The sequence below is a fragment of the Mustela putorius genome, unplaced genomic scaffold, assembly GCF_011764305.1.
Source record: "Mustela putorius furo isolate JIRA1106 unplaced genomic scaffold, ASM1176430v1.1 tig00003845_pilon_pilon_pilon, whole genome shotgun sequence".
In the NCBI taxonomy this organism is placed as follows: Eukaryota; Metazoa; Chordata; class Mammalia; order Carnivora; family Mustelidae; genus Mustela; species Mustela putorius.
In genome coordinates, this window is record NW_025421998.1 from 65673210 (window position 1) to 65692667 (window position 19458).

The 19458-nt window shown below is 45.1% G+C and overlaps 1 protein-coding gene across 4 annotated transcripts in view; it reads right to left on the reverse strand.

The window, feature by feature from the left end:
• The window catches only part of AOAH (acyloxyacyl hydrolase), a 167379-nt gene that overhangs the window by 12084 nt on the left and 135837 nt on the right, over positions 1-19458 (reverse strand). For all 4 annotated transcript variants that reach the window (XM_045062878.1, XM_045062877.1, XM_004741964.3 and 1 more), the window contains 4 exons: positions 12140-12312; positions 5036-5094; positions 4890-4949; positions 3504-3600 (listed from right to left, as the gene is read on the reverse strand). In XM_045062878.1, coding sequence (XP_044918813.1) covers positions 3504-3600; positions 4890-4949; positions 5036-5094; positions 12140-12312 — 389 coding nt within the window. The remainder of the gene's footprint in view (positions 1-3503; positions 3601-4889; positions 4950-5035; positions 5095-12139; positions 12313-19458) is intronic.

A 19458-nucleotide genomic window follows, 5' to 3' on the forward strand; every position in this document is an offset into this window, starting at 1 on the left:
GTAAGCACTCGGAAGCTCCTGGATGAACAGCAACACTAGCAGATACTTAAAACAAGAAATCTGAATTCCGGTCAGCACCAGGAAGTCATTGGCTGTTTTACAAACAAACACGTGGGGAGAACTAAGAACCAAGTTTACTCCAATTGAGTTGTCTTGGAAACTGAGAGCAGCTGGTATATTTAAACTGTCAGTGTAAAAACGGCCTTGTCAGCCAAGTGGCATTTTCCTTCCTCTGTTTGGGAGGTGCGGTACAGACAAAGAAAAAAGGGTATCACCTGCTCCAGCTGGGGTTTCCTGAAGGGAGAAAAGATTGCTGCCTCTGTTTAGCTCATAACTAGTTAGAGGATGAGTCAGCAAGAGACAAAAAGAATCTTTGGAGATGAGCAATAGCCCTTCACTGTGGGACTGACGCTGTCAGAGTGGAGAATAGATAGGCTCGTGCCTATCCTCAAGGGACAGCGGCCCTCAGCGGCAGTTTGCTCGGTCAGAGGGGGTGGAACAGGCCATTTGCTGTGAAAAATGGGGATGTTTGTGAGGCAGTCGTCGGCTCAAATACAGCACTGAAATGAGAGGGGAGATTTCCATGTGACCTGAAGACTGCAGGTTTCAGGGGCGACTGGGTGGTTTAGCAGGTTAAGCATGTGCTTCGGCTCAGCTCATGATCCTGGGATCAAGCCCCGCATGGAGCTCCTTGCTCAGCGGAGAGCCTGCTTCTCCTTCTGCCTGCCGCTCCCCCTGCTTGTGTTCTGCCTCTCTTTCTCTCTCTGACAAATAAATAAGTAAAAATCTTTAAAAAAAAAAAAAAGACTGCAGTTTTCATAAGTGGCTATGCAGTTTTTATGCCTGGTAACTAACCTAAGACCACAGTGTGAATGAGATACATTTCCACATGGCTTCCTTTAGGGGACTCAAAGTCATCCACAGGTATGATTGGTCATGGGAGATGGGTTGGACATTGGAAGAGAATCAACAGTTATTCTTCTATGACAAGCCCTAGGAGAACGTAGTCGAGCACACACGGATGACAGCGGTGGTGGGGAGACGTCAACTAACAGGGTTCTCGCTACATCGCAGTGTTGTTTCAATCCTCACACAGCCCTGGGGATTACCCCCCCACCCCACCTGCTCCCTGGCTTAGTTATGGTTACCCTACACAAAAGAGAGCAAAGCAGAGTGATTACTGTCTTTGTAATCAACTCAAGGTTACGCAGTCACTCTGTGTCTGAGCTGGGATAGGGGCACATTTCCCTCTGGTGCCGAATGCTGGGCTCTTTCTACAATAGCACATTGTACCTCCATGATTGCTGGGGTCATGTGCTTCGCAGGCATGGCGGTTACCCACGGAGCTGGATCTGGGAGTGAATGAGCCTCCTCTGTATTGGCTGTTCAAGGGGGACAGATCATGGGCCGCCATTTCCTCTGCCTGTCGGCTCCCTCCCGCTGGCCCTGGATGTCCTCCCTGGAGCAGTGCCCCTAACTTCATATGGAGAAGGCAAAGAAGGCCCTCTACCAACCTGGATCTTCAGGTTTTATTTTTAATAAATGTCTCTCAGGAAAGTCCCTGAACTGCTGATGATTGTTGCCAAGTAAGGCCAAATACGGAGGAGGGTTCTCAGTAAGATGACCCACTGCCAATTGGTTTAGAATGTTCCATTTCACTGAACTTCTGGCTTTTATCCTGCATTTACTGTTGCCTTGAGGACAAGAAGGGGCCGATGAGCCTCTGCCTTCATGCCTGTGAGGTCATCAGTGGGAAGTGGGTAGCACTGGGTCAAGGGTAAAGCTCTTCTCCCCTATCCTTCGTGAGGATAAGGGCTGTTTTTTGTTTTTTTTTTTTTTTGGATGGTGATATTCCCAGCACCCACAGAACATGGTAAGACTTAGTAAAACTCAAATGACTAACTCCTTAAACTTGGAGCATTACAGAGCCCCATTTATTAAATTGTAACGTGCATACGGGTCATCTGTGGATATGTTGAAATGCAAATTTCAATTAGGTAGGTCCTAATTAGGGGTGGGGCCTGAGGTCTGCATTTATAACGCCCCCAGATGGGGGCGGGGCACTGCCTGCCCTAAGTCACATGTTGAGCAGCAAGGGTGCGAGGGGACCTTACTCCTTCCTGGGCACCTGCTATGAACCAAGCAGAGCATTTAGGGGAATTACACATTTTTTCCATATAGTCATCACAAAGATTTGTTATGTAGATATGGTAGCCCCATTTCCAGGTTTGGAAAGGAGCATTTAGACATGTTCAGGGAATTGCCTACATTCCCAGAGACAATAAACGACAGAGCTAGGGTTTCCTTCGGAAAAGGAAAAGTCCCATGTGAATGTTCGACTTTATTATATTTTTAATAACTTTATCTATATTCAAGGTTGACGATCATCAAAGATCACTTGGTGGTGCATTTGTTTACACCAGGAATTCATTAATGAGTCTTTAGCTCTGCATTTTAATGAGAGGTTATTTATCAAAACGTCTCTCCCCAGGAGACAATCATGTATCACCTAGGCAGGAAATCTAGTTAAGGGAGATCAGTCCTGTTGAAAGCCTGTTTAGGACTGAAGTACGAGGGTATGCAATGCCGTACGTGTCAGCTAAGGTAAAATTTGATAATTCATGATGGCCATCTGCTTCATTCCAGCTGCTGGGGCTGGGGCTGTTGGTGGCAGGGAGAGAGAGATGATAAACTCTGGATGAGACCTCTTCCATCATTTGCATACACTGTAAAGCTTTCCATTAGCATCATCTCAGCTGGCAGTCAATCAACAGGAGGCTTTTCTCTTGTATAACAAGTGCTTAGCCATGAAAATGAGGCTGGGAGGATTAAAGTCAATAAATAACAATTTTCCAGAGTTAAGACCTAAAGTTTAAATCAGTAGCTCTGATAATCACACCCATTTTTGTGTGGCCACTCCTCAATGACCCCCATATTCTGACAGAATGCTAGAAAAGAAAGAGCGGTGTTCTTTCCAGAAAGCTGGGAGAGTGGACACACTTGGCCACCGGCCAATCCAAGATCCCATCCTTAAAGGCTCTGATAAGTTACATCATGTGTGGGGGGCTGGGAATCTACACTGCCGCTGAGTCCCAAGGTCATTCTGTGTCCACACAGGGGGGGCACTGCCTTATCCCTCATTCCTGCCACACTCATCTTTAGCCCACAGGTAAGCAGAGCATTGGTGAACTGGCACGAATGATCTAGGTGATTCCATTGATCTGCTGGCTCCCGGCCCAGAGCTCTCTCCAACTGGTCACAGTGGCTTCAGGGATTCCAAATTGATGGTGTAATGAGGTGAAGGTAAGCTTCCCTCCTCCCCGAAAGGGCCTCACAGTCCATCTTTCTTCAGTACTCAGAGCTGTGAGTGTGCCCGAATGTGTGGGAATCACGCTGCCCAATCCACTGCCTGTGTTGGCTTATAAAGGTTTTGCTCAGTCAGGCTCTAAACTGTGGTGGCTACTCCTTGTCTTGTGTCAGTACCGACTCCAAGCAAAACTTACCTTCTTGGAAGTCAAAATCCACGTAGAGAAGATCGAAGTTCGTAAATTTCTGGCTGGCCGCAATTTTTTTCAGTGTATCGGAGAGTTGTTTTGCTCTCTGAATACAAAAGAAACAGGGAGAATCCATGAAACCCAGACTTTAGTGAGACAATTCAGGCAGAACAAAGAAATGGAGAGTCCCCACCCTCTCTCGGAGCCATCAGCGGAGGGAAGCTGCCTGTGAAATTCTAGTCATGCACAAACAGCTAATGAACATACAATACTGTTAACATTCATTAGGAATCAATCAGTGAAAATTAAAGAAATAAGATAACCCTTCTTTCCCATGGGGTTGGCAAATAAAAGATGGATAATCATGATAATATAGAATATTGCCATGAGAGAGGTGACTGAGAATGTCAATTTGTTTTGCCTTTCTAGAGAGCAATTTGGAAATGGGATCAAACCCTTAAATGTGGCATGCCCTTCGACCCAATAATTTTTCTAAGAATGTGTCTAAAGGAAATAGACACAGTATAGAAAGAAATACAGATCTGCGTACATACAGGTTCATTGTAGTGCTATTTTTCATCACGAAAAACTGGAAACAACCTATCTGTCCAACACTAAGTGGTGAAATAAATCGTGGTACATTCATATGCTGTATGCTTTAAAATGATTACAAAATCATGATGTGGAGGAATCACTTATGAACACTGGAAAGCACAAAACAATATGTGTACTCTGATACTGTATAGGCAAAAATCCCCCAAGTATCTATGAAAGTAATATAGGAAAGACATACATACATATTGACTTGGGTGATGGGATTTGTGGTAATTTTTGTTATTATTCTTTGTGTCTCAGGTTTTTTATATTCCCTAAATTTTTTTTAATTGAAATATATTTCTTCTGTAAAAAAAAATAAAAAATCTCTAGGTCTCTTACAAAGAGATTACCCACCATCCATGAAATAAGTACATGGACCATGGATCCCCTCAGAGAAGAGAGGAAGGTTACGGAGCACCTGGTCCTCGAATGCCGGTCGTCTGTACGCCTAACCTTGCTCACTCCTCTACAAATACGCCTAGGACTACAAATACTCCTAGGACCAGCTTTAAATAGGGTATACATGTGTCCATACATGTGTGTGTACAAGAGAGAAATGCACGTCACAGAGACAGTGAATGAGAGATCGCCAGAGCCACAGACCCAGAGCATGGCAGAAAGAGAGGGACAGGGCAGCCCACATGCTCTTGGCTTCTCAAACACACTGGCAGTTGGATGTTTTTATTCATCAGCTTGGAGGCCCTTCCCCTGCCCAGATCCCCTCCCCAGTGGAAATGCCAGAGTAAACACAGGAAGGAACGATCAAGGATGGTATCAGAGGAGCTATTACAGTCCCACCTCTGAAGTGAGAGTCCGGAGCGTCTTGTTGGAGGACATCCAGCTGTGGCAGGGGCTGACCTGTGAGTAAGAAAACAGCTTTGATTACAGAGGAACCAGGCCAGTAGCAGGGAATTCGGCCTTGGAACAAGTCATTGTGGGCTCACCTGGAGACAGTTCAGGAAGGAGTAGAAATGTGCATAGGTCACATCCTTATTGAGCTGGCCTGGAAGACACAAAGAACTGGTATGTTGTACTTGTTCAGATCTAGCAGCCAATTAGGGACACTTGTGGGTGACCCTGTCTTTCCTGAGGAGGGTGGCACTTCCAGGGACCTGCCCTGAGTTTTCATTCAGCTATTCCTCTTGAAGAAGGCCTGGGTGCCCTAGAAATCAGACCGAGCTGGGAGGGGCCCTAAGAGCTTTGGCCCCTATCTGGACCCCAGGTAGAAGGATACAAAGGCCCCCCAGACTGGAATCCCACTAACAAAGGACTTGCAGAGCAGTTGCTCTGTCCTGGCAATGGTATGAGATGCCAAGTTCCTACGGGGTACGAAGAGCATTCAAGGTGGTCATTGGCCAAACCCTCCTTTGTGACTTTATGTAACACTCAGATCGGCCCAGTTATCCCATGATGAGGACCTGCTGGGACACTCTGGGTGTCTGAAGTTCTGACCATGCACTTCCCTGACGTTTGGAAGACTGAAAGCCTCCAAACGTGCATGGGTGGCTGTTGGATGGGAGAGGACAACATGTCCTATCCCTTCACAGCCCGGTGCATATCTTATTTGGGCCCTAATTACTAGCTCTAATTTATTTTTTGGTTTAGGTTAAGAGGTGCAGAAGAATAAAGGTGGGGGCACCTAGCTTGCACAGCTGAAAGAGCTCACCACTCTTGATCTCAGGGTTGTGAGTTTGAGCCCAACACTGGGCATAGAGATGACTACAAAAATAAAATAAAACTTGAAAAAAAAAAAAAAGGAATGGAAGTGTTAAGTGCCATATGTGAGTTCATCCAGAGTATTTCCAAACATCAGTTGTAGACCCAGAATCTGTCCCCACGGATTTTCCTCTTTCTTTTCACACACCTCCCCACTTCCCTCACCTCCCAGCCTATCTACCCCTGGGGGCGATTTGACTTTCATGGTGTGGCTGAGACACAAAACCCAGGCCCTCCCAAATCTCAGGGATGAATTACTGATGTCTTATCCATTAACATTTCTCTCACACTTGAAAAAATAAAGGAAAATAATAGGACCTATCTCGGAGTGAAAGGAAAGATTGAAGGTGATAGAACACAGTCTTATTTTTCACTTATACATCAGATCAGTTAGACTGAGATAGATTCAATTTTCTTGTCATTGAGGAAATATGTGTTCTCTCTCTGTGTGGGTGAGTGAATCCCAAGCCTGGAAAACCACAGGGTTATTATCGCTATTAAAGTCACAATGACACACCAGGCCTCCTCTGTTCTCAAAGGTGTCTGCATCTTTGTATTTTGGATGAATCCCAAGCCACTGGCTTCTGTCTTTGCTTTCATTTTTTGCTCAACATGAAGCCTTGAGCTCTCATCTTTCTCCAAGATCCTGCTTTCCACCCCTGGGGCTTCTTTCCCTCTCTTGTATATGTGCACATGTGTGCATATGTGTGTGTGTGTGTGTGTGTTTTGTAATTTACCTTTCTGTATGTGTCCGTGTCTGTCTCAGCCTAGCCAGCTGCATTGACTAACATTCCATACCTGCACTCCCATCCTCCATCCTGTGTCCCAATGACTTGGCTCTTGTCTCCGTTGGCACTGCCCCTGAGCTGCAGCTTTCCTCTGCCATCTTGTTTTGTTGTGTTTGTTCTTGTTGGGCTGCGGCCTTGTAATTAACCTTAGGTAGCTTGGCTGGAGCCCTGTTGACATGCTTGGCCCTGATGACTCCCCTCTCCCTGAGAAATGGCCCCTCTCTCTCTTGCCCAGTGGCTGAAGTCTTTTTAACCTGTGTGTGGTGTCACCTAAGGCCTGACTATAAGGAACACTCTTGCACTTTCTCCCTTCCCACCAGCAAGGCTGGATTGCTCTGCTATCCAGAGGGACCAGAGTTTGTCCTGCTACTGGATACTGGGGATTCATCTGTGGGCTCCCATCTAAGGGCTAAGTCCAGTCATAGCCTTGTCTATCCTGGCTTACTCCTCTCTACCTGCTGTCCCACTGCTGAGGTCCCAGCACACCTTAGGATGAGACCACAAGGTGTGTCCTCCTTCTGAGCCTTCTCTCCATTCCTGTCCCTTTCCCCCCATCTTCTTGCTCATCTGGCACTAGCTCTAATTAGACAAGGTTGTTATAGGAAACATTCTTAGTTGAGTAGATAGGTCTGTTGAATAGGATAAGGGCATGTTAGCTGCAGTTAGGAGGGAACTGGGAAAGGTATAATGAGTTGGTTTCCCTTCTCTCCGGGATTTCTGCTATGGAAGGTAGGGTGACTCTGGAGTTGGCCAGTGGAAGGTCAGCTGGGCTTATAGTTTAAAGAAAGGGAGGAGAGAAAATAATTCTTAGGCTTTTCTCCACCTATTGGTACTGTCAGTTGGTTATTCATTCTTTCCTTTTAGGTATTACTTTTCAATGGTATTCTTGCATATCGAGGAGCCTTGGTATAAAGATTGAGCTCATCCACATGTTGTACCTATAAAGAAGCAGTGTCTGCCACATTCTGGTCAGAAAATGAATCTGGTGAAGAAAGCTGGTCAACAATTGCCCAGGACAGGGGCAAGAGGACTGGAATTATGAAGGCTGAGGCACTATAAGTGTATGTGTGTGTGTGTGTGTGTGTGTGTATGCACACGCACGTGCGCGCGCTTATGTTCATGCACAGGCACAAGGAGTGGGGAGCCAGTGGGCTGGCCCAGTGGCTGCCCATATTTCCCCTTGAAGATTAGAGGGCATGTTCTTCCCCAACTAGCTATAGCAGCAGTTCACATCTTTATTAGTTCTTTAGGGCAAAGTCTTTGGCATTTAATTAACGCTGGTGGGACTGCAACTCAGATAAAAGCTTAGTACCAACAAAGATCAGCCACACCTCCATGAAATACCATCTGCAAGTATAAAGCCTGAGTAAAACCACATGAACACAGACAGGAGGTAAGCCAGTAATAAAATAAGGTATGCTGCAAGGTACTTTAAAATATATTAGGTTTCATGTTTAGGAGTAATTGGGGAAAAATTAAGTTGTTGATGTTCTGTGGCAGAGGCCTTTCAAGGAAGGCCTACATGCAGACTTATTTGTGGCAGCAATCCTGGACTTTTTGACTGTAGTCCTCTGGGAACTTCAGGTAGTTCCCAGAATGCCCATGGCTTGTGCCAATGTCAGTGGCACAAGGTGATTTCACTGATAGGATCTATACAGTATTTTACCCAGTGGAATTATCTTTTCTCTCTTTTTTGAGGACAAGGACACCATTTTAGTATCAACTTTACCCCCAAAGCACATAATAGGTCTCTCAGACATAATTATGGAAAGATTGACTTTCTGTGCACCTGAACGTTTATAGCAGCAATGTCCACAATAGCCAAACTATGGAAAGAGCCTAGATGTCCGTCAACAGATGAATGGATAAAGAAGATGTGGTGTGTATATATATCTATATAGGAATATTATGCAGTCATCAAAAACCCAAATCTTGCCATTTGCAAGGACGTGGATGGAACAAGAGGGTATTATGCTAAGTGAAATAAGTCAACAGAGAAAGACAATTATCATATGATCTCTGTGATATGAGGAATTTGAGAGGCAAGGTGGGGAGGGTCATGGCAGGTTGGGAGGGAAAAATGGGAAAAGGAATTATGAAGGCTGGGGAGGGAGACAAACCGTAAGAGACTCTTAATCTCAGAAAACAAACTGAGAGTTGGTGGAGGGGTGGAGAGGGAGGGAGAGGGTGGTTGGGTGATGGACACTGGGGAGGGTATGTGCTATGGTGAGTGCTGTGAATTGTGTAAGACTGATGATTCACAGACCTGTACCCTGGGGCAAATAATACATTATATGTTAATTTAAAAAAAAAAAAGTTTGCCTTTCTCATAGACTGTGTCTGTGAGCACTTATCCCTGGTCAAGCTTGAAAAGATCTATGTAAGTAGAATCCTAATGTGTGAGACTTATTTTCTGGTAATTCCTCAAAAACACTATACATTCTCGCTAGGAATTTTAATTACTGGTAGAGACTGTGGGGCTGTTGCAGTCCTTGGCAGCCAGACTTGGATTGGGTAGTAACTCAAACATGGCTAAGAGATGCCAGGAGGGATTTATTACCCCCTCCTCCTTGGCAGGAGGGAGCTAGGAATCTGTTCTTGCCCTGGGCCTCCACTACCTGCTGATGCGACGTTACAGCATTTAACCTTTTTTTCGGTGAGTTCCTACCTTGTCCTACTGAGGCAACAGAAAAATGTATCACTGACCCAGGAGTTCTGTTTGGTTCTTTCTGCTTCCCGACCACTTCCTTAATCCATAATGGGTGGCTAAAGTCAAGTCTAAAGTGCATGGTCACCATGTTTCTAGGCGCAAAGACAGAAATAAATGGAAAATCCTGCTTATTTGCTTACACAATCCTTTGCACAGTGCCCTGGGAATCAGACTCTGTGTTTGGTTATTGATTAAGACAAGACCTACTATAACCTAGGCAGAGCAGCCAAACCCTGAGACTGGCCTGACTTTAACCTGTTCTACCCTAGCCTATCCTATCGGATGGGAATGAAGATCGACAGGCTGGATTTGAAGCAGGAGCGGAGCTGAGATGTAGGGCAGCAGCCTCCCCTCAAGCCTCTCATCTTATGTGAGTTATGTGCCAGCCAAGGGAGAAATGAGGAAGCTGGGTAAATCCCACCTACTTCCCCGGGCTGTCTAGGAAGGATACCGATGCTTCGTTGAGGAATTTATAATTTATTTCCCATGGCAACCAGGCAGCAGGGATAATTTAGGATATGAATAATAACTTAAAAACATTAAACAAATTTTAGATGGTTTCAACTTTGTTCCTAATTGGATTCTCCTCCTCCCCCCCACCCCAAACCAGGTCTGTTTATATAGAACAAACTCATTCTACCTTTTCCTTCTTCATCTTTTGTGCTGTGAAATGCTGCTGCCTGATTAGTGGCTGGTGAGAGGGCATTTGAGGACAAGGCCAAGCCTAAAGCAGGGTTTTTTCAACCTTGGCCCTACTGATAGTCTCTGTTGTGGGGGGCGGTCCTGTGCATTTCAGGATATTTAGGAGCATGTCTGGATTCTACCCACTGGATGTTAGTAGCACCCCTTCTCCAGTTGTGATAATGAGTAGGGGCGACGTGAGAACTACTGGCCTGGAGAATCCAGCAAAGTGACTGGTGAGTCTCCCCAGTCGCCCTCTTTCCCTCCCTTCCAAATTGTACCGTGTCATTATCACCTACTGTGGTTGAGTCAAGTGAATTGTGCAGCATATCCGAGAGAAAGCATGGAGTTGTCTAACCAGAGTTCATGGAAAGAAAATGGGATTTGAAGCCAGAAAACCCAAAGTCCTGTCCCCACTGATGTGATAGAGTAAACCGGAAGCCCATCTCTCCTGTCCTACCCTTAACTTCCCTTCCTCAAGCATTTCTTAGTATGGGAGAAATCTAGGAATCTGAAAACATTTGTTGGGGGAACTGAAATTTTCAACCTCAATGGCTCAAAGAGACATTCTTGGCTCATGTGACTGTCCTTCCTGTGTTAAGGCAACCTAGAGAGGAGTCATGTTCTCTGTGTGACCGTGATACTGTTTCTAAGGGTCACAGTCAAAGCTGTGGAACAGAAGGAATATGCTTTCCTCTTGGGAGGTTGGACAGTGTTTGGCCGGGATGATAATGATATTTGTCGTGCACTAAGTAACTGAAGGGGAAAAATGACTTCCATCTTATTGGTGGGAAGCCTAGAATGTGGGGATTTACTGTTGTTCCCCTGGTGAAGGCACCACAGTCCTTTGAGAACTGGTTAAAGGGAACCTGCTCTTTTCATGTGTTAGGAAGGGCCAAACTTCCTGAGGGAGGTGGTGGGGGTTGGCTGAAGCAGAGACTACGGGAGGAGGAGAAGAGGAGACTGGAAAGGTACAGAGAAGTTATTAATGCAAGGAAAAGCACATCACCCCCAACCCCCAAGGTGAACACTGAGGAAGGCGTTGCAGGGTTTTCTCTTTGAATTGCTCACCTGACTCATTAGAAACTGCTTGGACCTCCAGAACACGTTAGCAGGGATCGGTCTAGGGAGGAGGCTATGGCCATTCCAGGGAAGGGGTCGACTCTTTAATGAGACTGGCACACGTGTTGTTGACATGGGGCTGAGGGGAGGAAACCCAGGCCCCTCAATGCACATGCTTGTCAGAGAGGCCTGAGGCCAGCACTTCCTAACCCCGTTCCTGCTCAATTTATCTAGTAATACTTATCATCCTCTGGCATACTCCTACTGCAATACAAGCCTATGTTGGCAGGGATTTTTGATTATTGTGTTCACTTTTGGTTATGCAGTGCCTAGAACAGTGCCTGGCACATAATAAATATTTTTTGAAAGGACATTCTCTCCCAAACAGAGAGAGAGCCCTACTACTCCCAGATCACACATACAATAAGTCATGTAACATTTGGAGCCTTGGGCTTTTCACCAATAACATGGAATTAACAAAAATACTGTTAATTGGATTAACAGTATTGTTTTAAGGATCAGCATGGCAGCCCTTCCTGATGTGAATTACTATTACTTTTACAATGTTTAGAAAGAATCTCGAATGCTAGAGATGCTACTGACAGTTTCTGGAGATCTTCGAAGCATTTCAGAGCCAAGGACTCCAAGAGAGTGTAGAAGCAGGAAGCAAGCTCATGGGAGGATGTGTTGTGTAGAATTTTAACAGCTACCAGGGTCCACAGAATTTTTTAGAATCTGGCCACCAGGGGGCACTCACCATTGGGGTTTGGAAAAACCCTCCTCTGACTGGAGCTCAATCCACTTATTCTAGGTTTCACTTTTCCTTAAAGGAGTTTCCTGATTAAACTCTTACCCTTTGGTTGTCCTAATTTTACATTAAAAATTTCTGCCCTTTCTGACTTTGGATCTGGTTCTGACCATCTTTGGATACTGACCTTTAGAAGCGTACCTCAGGGCTCTTGCCTTCCACCAGTTCTGACCTATGCCCTGTGGTGGCACTTTAGGTGTATTCCTACATGGTTTGAACTACATATATTTGAACGATGTAAAACTGATATTGTTAAAGAGTAAAAGTATCTTCAAACTAATACCGAGAGGATAATATCTGTTGTGCAAATTATCCCAGAGAAATGTTCCATCTGGTAAGCCGTATAAAATAACATGGCTGCCATTTGGCAGGTGGGAATTGAGATACTTCAGAGTCTGCATGATACTGGAGTACAGTTTCTCAGGAGTGGTCATTTCTGGGATGGGGTCAACTTTCCTGTTGGTGAAAGAAATAGAAAATATCTTAGTAGATAAGGATAAATGCATACACATCCATTAACCCCCCCACCCCCTCCTCTGCTTGCCCCCCCCCCCCCCAATAAAGTAGTTATTGGTGTTATTGGCAAAATATGTTAGGCTTCCTGATTCTCTTGTGGTTGGGTGGGCCATGCGACTGATCTAGCCTATCAGTTGTGAGCAGAAGTGACGTGTCACGTTTGTTGATATGAGAACCTCTAGAATGCTGTCATGAGTCTGGGCAACGCTCTATATAGCAGCTGCTTCCCTAATCTGAGTCCTGGAATAGAGTCCTGTGGTGATCCCTGGGTGACAATGTAGTAGAGTAAATGTTTGTTGCTTTATGCTACTAAGATTTGAGGTTGTTCCTGCAGCAATGACCTTACTTATCCTGACCAATAACAGAACCAAAGGAGTCTCGTGTTAACTTATTCTTTGTTTGACCCTTTGAGATCTGTAACTTCATCTTTAAACTTTTCACATATATCACAGTTAGGAAAATATAATTTTACTGAGAAATAAAATGTCATATTATGTATCCATACTACATTCTTCCTTTCTACATTGAATTCGAACTTACACACTTCCAGGAATACATTAAGTTTGAGTTAAGATACTAACCTGCATTAACCTGGGAATACATTGTAGAATTCGCTAAGATTTTCAGCTACTCTGTAAAGTGCCTTTTGTTAACCTAAATGGAATAAGTTGTTTTCTATTTGGAGTCCTTAAAATTCCTAATTTACATAATTATCCTACCGTGTGTTGAAGAGTTTCCCTCAGAATGTGACCTTATTCGGAAATAAGGTTTTTGCAAATGTAAAGATATGGTCATACTGGATTCGAAATGGCCCTAAATCCAAAAACAAGTGTCCTTCCAAGAAGAAGAGGTGTTATGCAGACTCACAAATAGGAAAGAAGGTCATTGGAAGCTGAAAGCCCAAGGAATATTCTGAGGATTGCTGGGAGCCTTCCCCACGGCCCCTACCCCCAACAGGAGGCAGAAAGGACAAGAAACAATTTTTCCCCTGGACCTCTCAGAAAAAGCAGAGCTCTGCTGACACCTTGATTTTGGACTTCTAGCCTCCGGAACTGTGAGAGTTATTTGAAGTCACCCAGTGTGTGGTGTTTTGTTATGGCAGCTTTTGGGAACTTAATACAGGTTCCAAACCAGAAAAAGTTAGTCTACTACTCACAGGCTGGACCTGAGGCATAAGAGACAATGGAAGGAAGGGACAGAAAAAAGCCCCCAGGTATGTTCACTATTATCACTTTTTTAAAAATTTAATTTTTCTTTTTTAAGATTTTAAGTAATCTCTATACCCAACATGGGGTTCGAACTTACAAACCTGAGTCATGTGCTCTACCCACTGAGGCTGCCAAGTGCCCCTCCACTGTTATCCCTTCAAAAGGGCTCCTAAATGGACATTGATGCTGCAATTTTGGAGGCAATTTTTCAAAATGTATCAACATTTGGGGCACCTGGGTGGCTCAGTTGGTTAAGTGTTTAGCCCTTGATTTTGGCTCAGGTCATGATTTCAGGGTCATGATATTGAGCCTGAAGTTGGGTTCTGGGCACAGTGGGAGTCGGCTTGAGATTTTCTCTCCCCCCTACCCCACCCTCTTGCTCTCTTGTTTCTCTCTCTCTAAAAAAAAAAAAAGTATCAACATTTGAAGTTGGCTTAACTTTTGACTTTAAAATTTACAGTAACATTTCCACAAATGTGCAAAGACATATATACAACAATGCAACACTGCAACATTGTGTAAAATAGTGTAAAGTAAGAAAAAGCCAAAAGCCTGGTTATATAAATTATAGTACATCAAAGAGGTAGAAGGCTATGCAGCCACTAAAAAGAAAAAAGTAACTAATAGGGTGATAGTTATACAACATTCTGAGTTACTAAATGCCACTGAATTGTTCACTTTAAAATGGTTAATTTTACATTATGTAAATTTCACCTCAATAAAATAAAAAAAAAATTAAAAATAATGAAGTAGTCTGTATGCATTAGCCTGGAAAAGACTGCTAAAAAGTACTGTTGATTGAAAAGAACAAATTACAGAGCAGTAAGCATACTATTATTTCATTTTGATGAATATTAATCAGTCTGTAAGTTAGAATTTGCATAGAAAATATCTGGATGCAGATACATTAAACTGTCTCTATTGGGGAGCTTGGAGCAGGCTGGTAGAGGGCTGGTAGGGAATGATTATGGGGAAACTCACTTCCTACACCCTGTATTATTTGAACGTTTCACAACAGATGTTATTTTGTAATCAGAAAAATAATAAAAATAAAACAGATTCTCATATTATTTTTATTCTTTCTCAAGCAAAGGGGGAAGAAACTGAACTCCACCAAAGCTTTAATGGGAAGAGCAGAAAGCATTGTAATTTTATGTTATCTGTCCCCCACCTATTTCACTTAGCCAAATAAAATCACTGAATTGCTGCCATCCAGAGGTGACAGGCTGACCACGGATGCAAAGAACACTTTGGCTCGTTTGTGATGAGCAAGATGTACCCAGGAAGAGGAGAAGGCAGAGCCAGGCTGATGGGTTGCCAGTAAGGTCTTAGTTGTAGGTGGGGTCCATACTTTTATACTCTCTAATGGGTTGCTTAGAACTCCCCCACCCAGCCCTGGGTGGGGGGGGGGGGAGAAAGAAAGATGTCCTATTTTACAAAACCCCAGCATATAGAACAGAATGCTAAAGTCATGCTTTTTGTTACCTTGGGAAAAATTATACTACTTTATGAGTAAAAATCTCTCCAACCCGAATAAAAAGATCTCATAAGGATATGCGATTAGGGTGCCTACCTACTAAGGGCCGAAGGCTGGGTAATGGCTTTGGCTTAACTTGTATATGTGCAGAAAGTCCTAGAAGGACCCCAGTTTGTGAAAAGGACTCAGACTGCCTTGAGGGTTTGCTCAGCCTGGGAGGACCCACCCAGAGTCACCAGGCTTGATACTCACTGTGTGTATGTGTGTGTGTGTACTGTCGCAGCAGGGCTGAAATGGATACCTTATCTTCCATCATAGGTAAGGCTAGCACATACTGCTTATTAACTTTTGCCTTGGCACTTCAGCTTCTTCTTCTTCTTTTTTTTTTTTTTTTCCTTTTCCTGCTGATACACTAGCGCTCTGGCACAAGGCAATTATGCTGAGCTATGGCTCTCCAATCACATAAAGCCAAGATGAGTTAAGATGGAGAAAAGTCTCCCAAACTCCCTATTTAATGATTATTTTCTGGCTAGAGACACAACCCTGATGATAACAAGTATTCTGAGCTACTTTGTGCTTTTGCAAAAGCAACCATAACTGAAGCAAGCATCACAGAAATGGCTAACTACTAAGTGAAATCAAAATGGAAGCCTTGGTGTTGCTGGCAGAACATTCTCCAGTCATCTTTGCTCCTTCGTGCACAGCTACATAATTTACACATGTGTGCTGTTAGATAAAACCATTTATTTATTTATTTTTTAAAAAGATTTTACTTATTTATTTGACAGAGATCACAAGTAGGCAGAAAGGCAGGCAGACAGAGAGAGGAGGAAGCACGCTTCCTGCTAAGCAGAGACCCTAATGCGGGGCTCTATCCCAGGACCCTGGGATCACAACCTCAGCCGAAGGCAGAGGCTTTAACCCTTTGAGCCACCCAGGTGCCCCCAAAAAACCCTTTAATGTGCATAGCAAAACTCACTGGTTCTTTTTTTTTTTTTTTTTTAAAGTAAGATCTAGGCTCAACATGGGGCTTGAATTCATGACTCCAAGATCAAGGGTTGCATGTTCTACTGATTAAGCTAGACAGGCATCCCCAAATTGACTGATTCTTAGTTCAGGCAAGAGGGCAAATGGATCTAAGTGACAAGGAGATGGATCACCCCTTCTGGATGTTTCCATAGGCACCTTCTGACTCTGTTCCTGAAAGATTGTCAATGCCATTTCGATCTGCCCACTCCTTCTTATCTGGTAGTTTCTGAGGAGAGTTAGCACTAGTATCTTGGAGACCAGAGTTCCAGGGGTTTGGGAAACATCTCTTAGGCCTTCCCTGATGTCCGCCGCAGGTTGAGCAGACTGAGCTGGAGGCGTCTAACCCTCTCCAGCCCACGTGTCAGGTCTGCTTTGTGAGCCCAGGCTTCCCTGCGTACGCCAGTGCCTGCATCCCTCCGCACACACCGGCGAGCTCACACCGGCCACTCAGAGAGGGGAGAAGTAAGGGGTGCTGAGCTTACATAGGGCAAGCCTGGGGCACGTGATGCTGGTGGCAGGGAAATGATGAGGGAGCACTGGCATCCTGGGCTGGGCTCTCAGGTCAGGAGCACGCGGCCGGCCACAGAGAAAGATTCTCGCCCCATGGGTGGCTCAGAGCCTGTCCTTATCCTTATGAATTGTGTCTGACCATGAAAATAAGCCTCGTGACTTGGGTGCAGGGCTGGCTGTGACTCTCTCATTACCCTGGCAGACATTCCAGCCAGATTTCACCTGCTGATGCCAGAGAGCTGTGCCCCTCTTAAGGAAGAAGGCAAACAGCCTCTGTGGAAAATATTTCCCAGAACCACCGCTGAAGCCCAGACAGGCGTCACGACTGAGTGCTCAGCCCTCACTCAAGCTTGCACTTGAGTTCTCTCAGCGGCCAGGGAAGGCAGGGAGCCCTTTTCTTCAGGCCAGCCCGCTGGAACCGCACTGCTGACCTCCCACCGACCCACCTTGAGGAGGCATCTTGACACAGACTGGGGAGGGCTGGGGACTCAGCGGGCCCACATTAGCCCACGCATGGAGAGCCTGGGTCCCTGAACATGGGGGTGACCTGGAACATGCTGGCTGCTTGGGAACCTTGTTATCCTTCCCTTGGCTGCCCCCGCCTCCACAAGGAGGCTGGGAGAAAGAACTCCTCTGTGCATTCCCTTCCGCGCTGGTTTTTCTACCACTTGATTGGATGGAATGGAGTGTTTGCTGCCAGTGCAGGCTCCTTGGGGCCAGTGACCTATCAGCATGCTGGCTGGTTTCCTCTTTTTTATTTAAAAATTTTCTAAAAAATTTAAATTCAATTAATTAACATATATTACTGGTTTAGGAGGTAGAGGTCGGTGATTCATGTCTTATAAAATACCCAGTGCTTATCACATCACATGCCATCCTTAATGTCCAGCATCTAGTTACTCCTGCTGGTTTCCTCTTAATGCAGTGCTGATCAGTTGCCCTGGGTGACATTGGAAACATTGGCATTGAAAATGTCAGAAAAGGGGCACCTGGGTGGCTCAGTGGGTTAAAGCCTCTGCCTTTGGCTCAGGTCATGATCTCAGCGTCCTGGGATCGAGCCCCGCATCGGGTTCTCTGCTCAGCAGGAGAGAAGTTCTCTGCTCTGCTTCCTCCTCTCTCTCTGCCTGCCTCTCTGCCTACTTGTGATCTCTGTCAAATAAATAAATAAAATCTTAATAAAAGAAAAAAAAAAGAAAGAAAATGCCAGGAAAAAAAAACCCAACTTGGGTGCCAGAGGACACAGATAACCTGTGTAGGGTGGTCCCAGCACTTTCCATTAGGTGAAGAATGTACACTTAATTATTTCTGGGTCCACTATAAAACAAACAAACAAACAAACAAACAAACAAAACTGAACCATGTCAGTATATGTGGCATGTCATGTTGTGGGGTAGAGGAAGGATTTATGATTTGAGGCCCTTAAAGCCATTCCCTTTCCCAGGCCGCCTGGGCTACTCAAGGTTCTGCTGCTCTAGCTCACTCAAATTTGCCCTATTTCCAGGCATTTTTCTCTTTTTGTATCACAGTCATTCCATCGCTTTCGAGGGCAGTGATAGGAGAGGCCAGGGGAAGCTGTATTAACTTTGGCCAAACAGAGTAGAGTCACGGGGGAAAGCTGTGTTTGTCTATGTGACTTTTCTTCTTAAATTCCAGACATTAAAAAGCTATCTTCCAATCATGACCTTCATTCATTTAGCACGTACTTACTGAGTAACTGCGTGAGTTTGGAGAATTGAGAAAAAGCACAGGGCTGCATTATTTCAGTAAATGCTAGCATCATCATAAAAAAAAGGAAAGAAAAAAGTCAAGCCAATATCCCCAAACTTGTTCCAGGGCGGACTTATTATGCAACTCATTGCTGGCTTGAGCTTTTTATGCGATCGCTCTGCTCATTTTGGGTTGTGTGCTCCACCTTGATGTGCTGGCAGATGGGGAGGTACAGCTGCCATCTGTCTTTATTTTTCTAACCCCACCGCAGGACATTGCAAAGTGGGCACTGCAGGGACATCCCACGCTGCCAACCCCATTCTTTCACCCAAATGCTCGCTGCTTCTCTGCCCAGATCCCTGGCGGGGGGAGAGGCTGGCACAGGTCTCTGGCTGATGTCTGCCTGCCCTTTGGCTCCTTGGAAAAGGAAAAGCAGGCCTGGGCTGGAAGGGACTCTGAGTAAGCAGGTTCTGCTGGAAAATGCAGGTGGAGAGGTTTGGGTTCTTGGAGTCAAAGCCTCTCTCTGCAGGTGTTCTGGACTCAGTAGCCATGGTTTGCTCTGGGTCCCCTTTGGGAGAACTTGATCCGGACCCTGGAAGGATGCTAGCTGATGTGACACAGGTTCGTTCTGTTCTGTGATAGGGCTGGGGTTGAAGCTCAGTGCTTCCCCTTTCATAAGCTCCTTGTGGTCAGGCCCTGTGGCCTCTTTGCCATTATGTCCCAGAGCCTGGTACAGCATTTGGCACACCGTAGGTGGTCAGTACATATGTTTACAAAAGTGATTGCCTAAAGGAAAGCAGTTAAGGCAGGTGTGGACTATGAAAAGATCATAGAACTTCCTCAGAGAACCTGGTCTGCCTCTCAACCTGGCTACTTGTAGCAATATAAGCAAGTTCCTTAACCTTGCAGAACCTGTTTGTTTATACAGAATAGGGACAATCATACTTTCCTCTTAAGGCTGCTAGGGGGTAGTGTGACTCTTGGTGCATGAAGAGTTGGAGGGGAGGGGTCTGCTATTTGCCAGAGAGTTCTATGTGGCTCATCACAGAAGTTGGGACTTGAGTCTTTCTTGGGAGCTTTGGGGTTTGGGGGAGGGTGGTAAACTAACCCAGGGGGTGCCAAGGTAGAATTTGGCACATCAGTACTTCTGCACTG